The following is a 7864-nucleotide window of genomic DNA, read 5'->3' as shown; positions in this document are numbered from 1 at the left end:
TATATAACCAAACATGAACAACTGATGAGAGCAGACTCAATGGCTGAGAAGCTCCTTAGCTGTAATGTCACTGGCTTCTGGAATGAGGTGAAGGCCTTGAACCGAGGCAGTACGCTGCTACCGGGCACGATTGAGGGAGTCTCTGGTGCTGCTGACATAGCTGAGCTGTGGAGGCAGCATTATTCTGCTGTTTTTAACTGTGTAAAGAGCGGTGGTGTAGTCTACGTGATACGCAGGTATACGGCGTATACACACCGCGAAATTACTCAGATTTGCGTATGCGCACTGGGAAATGTGCTATGATACGTATCGTTTTCAATTTCCATTCATTAAATTCACCCTGTGCGCTCTGTGTTACCCTACGTTCACACACAGCACCCAAGCCTTGCCTACGCCTTGCCTTTACCCACGCTTTTAAATAGGCGTCCTTTTTAGTCAATGAGGCTTTTTTTTGCTTTTACAGTAGTTGAAGTGTGTAAAACCTCAGAATGCTATCTCAAAAACTGAATTTTTGACCATTTTGAATTCTGCCATATAGCCTAGACTCTAGAGCACCGATGCCTTCCCCATCCTGGGGAACGGTGGGACATGCCCTCACCATCCTGGGAAAACACACACACTTATGATGATGTCATAACTGATGTCATCAGTGATGTCACTTGAGCTTGTGCATTGTGACATCACTGATGACATCACCCTGTCATCAGTGGGTCAGGGGGGACTTCTTTCCCCCACCCTGTTCAATCTTTATATGAATGAACTCTCTGTACAGCTCAGCAGCTGCCGAATAGGATATGTGATTGGTAACACCATTGTAAATCACTTTATGTATGCCGATGATTTGGTTATCCTGTCTCCGAGTACTGGTTTCCAACAGTTGCTGAATATCTGTTCTGACTATGGAGGTTGTTTTGATGTGAAATATAATGCTAAAAAGAGTGTCACTATGATCTGCAGAACAAGAGATGATGAGGATCTCTCCTTTCCTTCTTTTTATCTGTCTGGGCAGGTGCTGGCAGTTTGCTGTAGAACTAAATATTTGGGTCATATTATAACTGATCAAATGAGTGATGATGATGACATGTCCAGACAGAGGTGTGTACTGTGCGCTCAAGCTAACATGCTGGGGAATAAGTTTTATTTGTGCTCAGATGATGTAAAGGTAAACCTGTTTAGAGCCTACTGTACTCCTCTCTATACTGCCCCCCCCCCTGTGGGTCAAGTTTAAGCAGGCTAGCATCCTTAAAGCACCAGGTTGCTTATAATGACTGCCTGAGGATCCTTCTTAGGAAGCCAAGGTGTTGCAGCGCCAGTGAAATGTTTTGTGGAGCAGGAGTTAGCACCTTTCATGCCCTGTTGAGAAACCTGATGTATACGTTTATCTGTCGTCTGAATGTGTCTCAGAATATGCTCATGATGTTGCTGTCTCAACCCAATCTCAGTGACACGAGATACCTGTCTTCGATCTGGAAACATTGGTACAGTGCCTTATTGTAGTTTTGTTGAGTTGCTAGTGTTCTTGTTGTGTTGTTTACCTGTTTTATATGTGTTAAATCACAAGTCTCCACCTCACCTACAACTGTCACTCCTGACCAGAGCACGGCCACACCCACAAAAGATGATATAACTCCGCCCCTTCAGGCCTGTGATTCTCCTGATTCCCTCCAAACATTTCCAGCAGACAAAGAGGAAGCCAAAGCCAATGTGAGTGAGACAATGGACTTTCACCTTAACATGTATTGTTTGGTTGATATGTGCCATGTAAAGTTTAAACTTGTTTTGTTAGATTCCTGAGTTTAAATCCTGAGTTTAATTGAGAATGAAATACCAGTGGATGCATTAATGATGTAAGTTGACCGGTCATATTGTATTGACCTAATTGTTATTTGTCATCCGACCTGTAATCCTCTTTTTTCTAATACTTTATGCAGATAAAATCATCCATCCATCAACCAACATTCAGTCAGAAAATAAATGGTTGAACTGCCCTGGACTCCATTGTGTTTAATGTGCACACCAACATTCATGTTCTTGGCATGAGCCAACACCACTACCAACAGCACAGGTCCTTTTCAATATGTATTGTGTGTTTTTTATTGGACCTTGACAATAAAGTGATGATGATGATGAACTATTAGTTAATGATTAGTTTACTGGTAACTACTACGTTATTTGTGTACGTTATTGTAAAGTGTTACAGATATTTTGATAGACTAGCACCATGTAGGAAGTAGTTTGAGAAGGAATAAGTAACATGTAGCATTAGTAGGTTTGAGAAGGATTTTTTTGTTTTTATTTTTTTTTATTTTTTTATTCCTAGTAATAATACACAACAGGCATATTTCACTAGCTAATATTTCACTGTTATTGTGATTCCACATCATGACAGTTATGGTATAAATAACCCTCAGATATATTGTATTGTATGTAATATTTCCTGTAGTGATTGAGTAGATAAATAGAGTCAGTACTCCAGGTAATTGGTCAGGACTTTTGTACAGCCATAGCCTATAGGCCTATTTATGTCATCCAGCATTACTGAGACAACTTTCATTCCTGCTTTTATGTTTTTATGTTTTATGTTTATTAGTTTATTTGACATGGAGCAATATACAATATGACATTAATATATTTAGGGGAAGAGATGCATTGTAACAGATTTAGCCATAGGCTAATTTCCATCTGAAGTCCCTGGGCAGGTGGATTCAGAAGCCATTCAGAGTTAAGAAAACACAATAAAATACATAAAGTGAAAACATGCAATATCTTACTGAGCAAAAAGAAAGGACCTGCAATTAAACGGGTACTAACAGTACAAATTCAAATAGGGAAAGGGCATAGGTTAGTACAAAAGATCACAAAATAAAATATTATGGACAATAAAGTAAAAGAAATACATAAAACCATCCAGATACCAGACAGCAGCAGGCAACAGACGTTGAGTATAAAATACTACATGCATACATCTATACAGATGCCAGACAACAGCAGACAAGGCATTGTTATCAAGAATAAAACACCACACCCCACACACACACACACACACACACACACACACACACACACACACACACACACACACACACACACACACACACACACACACACACACACACACACACACACACACACACACACACACACACCAGACAGTACCACCATGTGGTTAGTACTGGCAACACTGGTTGCTCAGGAACCACTTTTTTAGCTTCACGGGAGAAACTATTGTAGGTTGGAAAGTTTTGTGTTACTGGGTAACTTATTCCACTCCTTCATTGCTTTAAAGGAGAAAGCAGTCTGGGCGACTACTGACTTTCTCAGATGAACGTTACAGTCCCCTCTCGATGCAGACTTTAATGCTCTAGTTCTTATCTCAGAGCAGGACTGTACAAAGGTTTGCAATGGTGGAGGGGCAGCATTGTGGAGTATTTTATCAATTAAACGGAGGTCAAAAAACATAATTAAATTATCCAGGTTTAATCAATTATATTTACTGAGTACGTTACAATGGTGATCCTGTCTAGGCTTCTCGTCCAAAACTTTAAGAGCTTGTCCATATAGAGAACGGATTGGTCTCAGTGCCGTTTTATTACCCTAAGTCCAACAAGACATACAGTGATGTTGTATATAAGATAATATCATAGCATTAAAATAAGTCATGGCAGCCTCAGTAGATAGTGAATTTCTAATATGCCGGAAATTTGCAATGTTATATTTCAAGACATGGACCATTTTTTTATGTGTTTTTTGAAAGATAGTTCGGACTCAAGTATGTCCCCCGGGACATACTTGTACCCCGGGATATTTAAATTCATCCACAATTTTTATTCTCTGACCATTCACATAGATGTGTGGGCGTTCTTTTAGCCTTCGCCGTTTGGTCAAATACATACATTTTAGTCAGCCACTTGATGATGTCCCTTATTGAAACTGAACAGTCCTTTGAAGTCAGACGACTTTGGTGAAGAACTTGATAACTGGGCAAGACAGAAGTGAATCACATGACCAAGTGAAATGTAAGCAATAGGGATTTATTAGTTTGCTTCAAAGGATGTCACTGCTGCCGCAACTGCACTAGATATCAAAGTGCGTGTTTGATGTAGATGAGGGGGGGAACGGGGTGTCGGAAAGGAGCGAGGTTGCAGGGGTCAGGGTGCAGAGGTCAGGGTTCAAATCGAGGAACAATTCACCAGCTTAGTTGGTGGGGTGGAAAGCGCCCCTCTGGTGCCACTGCATGTCTCTGATGCGTCGGACCGACTGGATCTGCGGGATCTGGGCTCCGAACTCAGAGTTGTCCTTGTACTCGCCCTTCTCAAACAGGTACTGGAAGCCTCGGTAGCCTGGGTACTGGTAGCCCACCCAGCTGGTTGAGGCACAGGGAGGGAGGGAGGGAGGGAGGGAGGGAGGGAGGGAGGGAGGGAGGGAGGGAGGGAGATGAGAGGGATTTAGAGGTTGACGGCTGCTGATGAGAGAGGCTGCCATGACAACAGAAATGAAAGTGATGACAGAAGACGTGAAGATGTGAGGATGGACTCACGTGCCGCTCTGCACTCGGACAGAGGAGACCTTCTCTTGGTAGCCGTGCGCGTGGAAGCTGGGGACGTCGTCGTCTACGATTTCGATCTTCTTCCCCGCAAAGCTGGGGTTTTCATAAAGGACAATCTTGTGCTCCTGGCTGTCCTGAGAGAGGAGCCAAGAAACAAGAGGACAGTGGGTGGCTCGCCTGACATGAGCGATCAGGTCACTGGATAATGAAGGTGTATAATTTTTAATTTGTATAAGGATTCTCCGCCTTTTTCATATCTCGGACCCCTATTAGTCCACCTTAGGGCCACGGGCCCCCCATCGGATGAGATTTTGTCTCAATCTGGGAATATTTTCATTGTTATTATGATTTTGTTCCGTGACCTATCTGTCTTGTAGACAGAGAGATCATAGGGAAGCTATGACCAAAATAGTCATTCTTCTGCATCAGGGGTCGGCGAATCTTTTTGATATGAAGTGCCATTTTCAAATTTGCTGTGTCAGTCAGTGTGCCCGAGGTGTTTCAGCCGGAGGACCTGACGTCATCTTTTGCGCCGACATTTTCATCTGCTCTCTCTGCTACTTTGGACTGTATGGAAGAATGCGAGGTGGCTGACCAATCAGAGGCAGAGTAGCGTGGGTCACTATAGATATCCTAAATAACAGGCCGTGCACCTGCAAAATGTCTGTGAAATAGGTCATTTGGCATTTCAACATTTCTACAACAACAAAATCTCAATTGTGCATTTATTGCTACTGTGTGGTGGTTAACCCCTTTGCATGCCAGAGGTGGCATGCAAAGGTGGCCCTATAGGTTGCTGACCCCTGTTCTACATGATCTGTTCTACATGATCTCATTGTGAATGAATCAATGCTAAAGTGAATGCTAAACAATTGATCCACTTGCTGGGGGACCCCCTGGAGCCCCCATCATCAAGGACCCTCTTGGTGGTCCCCCCGGAGCCCCCATCATCAAGGACCCTCTTGGTGGTCCCCCCGGAGCCCCCATCATCAAGGACCCTCTTGGTGGTCCCCCCGGAGCCCCACATTAGAGGAGCACCGGTGTAGTCGTGCACTTGGTTACCACTTTAATGGGGCGGAATGCAAAGAGGTTGTCACTGCGGCGGCTGTTGGTCCAGGAATCCCAGCGAGGATACTCCCCCTTCTCAAACACATACTGCTCGCCCTTACAGCTGGCCTGCTCATAGCCCACCCATCTGAGAGGGTGGGAGGAGGAGGAGGGGGGGGGGGGGGGAGGGAGGGGAGGGGGCGGGGTGTAGAGACAGAATTCAGGTTCAATGCACTCTGCATCATTTACGCAGAGATGTTCACACTTCATCCTCTACTCAGTCGTGTCTGTCACTCTCACTCTCTCTCTCTGTCTCTCTCTCACTCACTCATTCACTCTCTCTGTCACACGCTCTCTCTCTCTCTCTCTCCCTCTTCCCTCTCTGTGTCTCTCTGTGTGTGCCTCTTACCAGCTCTCTCTCTCTCTCTCTCTCTCTCTCTCTCTTCCCTCTCTGTGTCTCTCTCTCTCTCTCTCTCTCTTCCCTCTCTGTGTCTCTCTCTCTCTCTCTCTCTCTCTCTGTCTCTCTCTCACTCACTCATTCACTCTCTCTGTCACACGCTCTCTGTCACTCTCTCTCTCTCTCTCTCTCTCTCTCTCTGTCTCACTCATTCACTCTCTCTGTCACACGCTCTCTCTCTCTCTCTCTCTCTCTCTCTCTCTCTCTCTCTCTCTCTCTCTCTCTCTCTGCTCTCAGTTATCTGTGTGTCAGGTGTTGATGGTTCTCTCTATAGAGCTGAACAGTCACGTGACATTTCTTGCCCCGGAAGTGAGTTTAACCATTAATTTTCTCCATAGACATTTAGAAAGATCCTTATAGAACGAGTTTTAAGGCTGGAACCAAGCCAACCCCGTGACCTACTGACTCGTGAGTGAGCATAAAACATTTCAGTTGGAGCAAAAATAAAAATAAAATTTGAAAATTCGATTCCCTCAACCAAAATGTCTATGGAGAAATGAATGGGAAACTCACTTCCGGGGCAAGGGGTCTTCAAAGTGGGAGGCAGGCCCTCCCCCTGGGGCCTCCAAACTGTTTCAGGGGAGGCTCAGTGAATGGAAGTGAGAAAATACGGTATGACATGACATTAAGTTATTACATATTATGTTATCAAAAGGAGTGATTTGGTTAAAGAGATCGCTCAGAGATACAGTAGTTTGGCAAAAGAGTCAGAAACAAATAAAGGCCTTCAAACAGACTGTTAAACGCCTACAGACGGACCTTCTCTATCTATTTGCTGTAGGGTCTGACGTATGTCAACAGACGTATGTCAACAGACGTATGTCAACAGACGTATGTCAACAGACGTATGTCAACAGACGTATGTCAACAGCAATATCAGGCTATCCTGGCCCAGGCTGTTGAGGGCCAACGGGATCAGATAACACAATCGTGATGGGGGCTTTGTCCAAGCTTTGTCTGAGGGGAGGCCCACAGTCTCAGACTTTGAAAAGCTCTCGAGTGTTTCTGGTCCACACTCACGGTCCACACAGCACCAGTATAGAGCCCACTTTCTCCACGCCTGCTTCCTGGAGGTTGTTACAGGGACCAGTCAGCTCATGGCAGCGTCCCTGGAAGTTCTCCTGTTCATAGATGATTAGCTGTGGGTCAACGAGAAGAAAGGAAAACAACGTAAGTGTTCAGGACAACTAAACGGGTTTCAGTGTTAAGTGGAATTGTTAGCATTTCGGGGCTAACATACGGTTTAATCTCAGAGAAAAGCAGTGGACATTTGGAAGATGCGATCGCTACACAAACCCTACTGCAGAATCCAAGTGGGCAGTGCACAAGAGGTGACTTCAGAGAAGAAGATGGTCATTGTAGTGAGTGAGTGTTTGCTTGCGTTTGTGGCTGGTTGTCTCTCACCTTAAACGCACTGCTGCCTGGCTGCTGCTGCTTGGATGCAGGGTTCTGGTGGTCTGTGGCCATAGTGAACAGATGGGCAACGATGCAACTGAAAGGAAACAGACACAACTCTAAATCAAAGCCGAGTTCAATACTAATATAGTGCCCAAGAAATATAGATGAATTTCCACATCAAACATTTTTTTGAAGCGTGTAGAAATCACGCTATTGTTAATACTTTTGTTATCGATTTTTTCCCCCCAAATGTTTCTCTTCATAATTGATGCATGTAAACAAAAGTGCCCATGCCTCTGAGCACGACGAGTAAAAAGCTCAATTCAAAAGATAAATAAATGTTGATAAAAAAATGACTAAGTAATATACTTTGTCAAATCAAATAGGAGAGTGATGCACATGAATCCCTTACCAGT

The 7864-nt window shown here is 44.2% G+C and overlaps 1 protein-coding gene across 1 annotated transcript; it reads right to left on the bottom strand.

Moving 5' to 3' along the window:
- Positions 1–4194: 4194 nt before the first annotated feature.
- crybb2 (crystallin, beta B2) lies at positions 4195–7517 on the bottom strand (the record flags this gene model as incomplete). The annotated part of the gene is made up of 5 exons (XM_083644850.1): positions 4195–4363; positions 4538–4680; positions 5609–5741; positions 7071–7189; positions 7455–7517. The coding sequence occupies 5 exons, from the start codon at positions 7515–7517 to the stop codon at positions 4195–4197; spliced, it is 627 nt and encodes a 208-aa protein (XP_083500976.1).
- Between the last annotated feature and the right edge of the window lie 347 nt (positions 7518–7864).

The sequence above is a fragment of the Poromitra crassiceps genome (genome assembly GCF_964638095.1).
Source record: "Poromitra crassiceps genome assembly, chromosome: 10".
In the NCBI taxonomy this organism is placed as follows: Eukaryota; Metazoa; Chordata; class Actinopteri; order Beryciformes; family Melamphaidae; genus Poromitra; species Poromitra crassiceps.
Note: the sequence above shows the minus strand (reverse complement) of the source record. Positions and strands in the feature narration are given on the sequence as shown.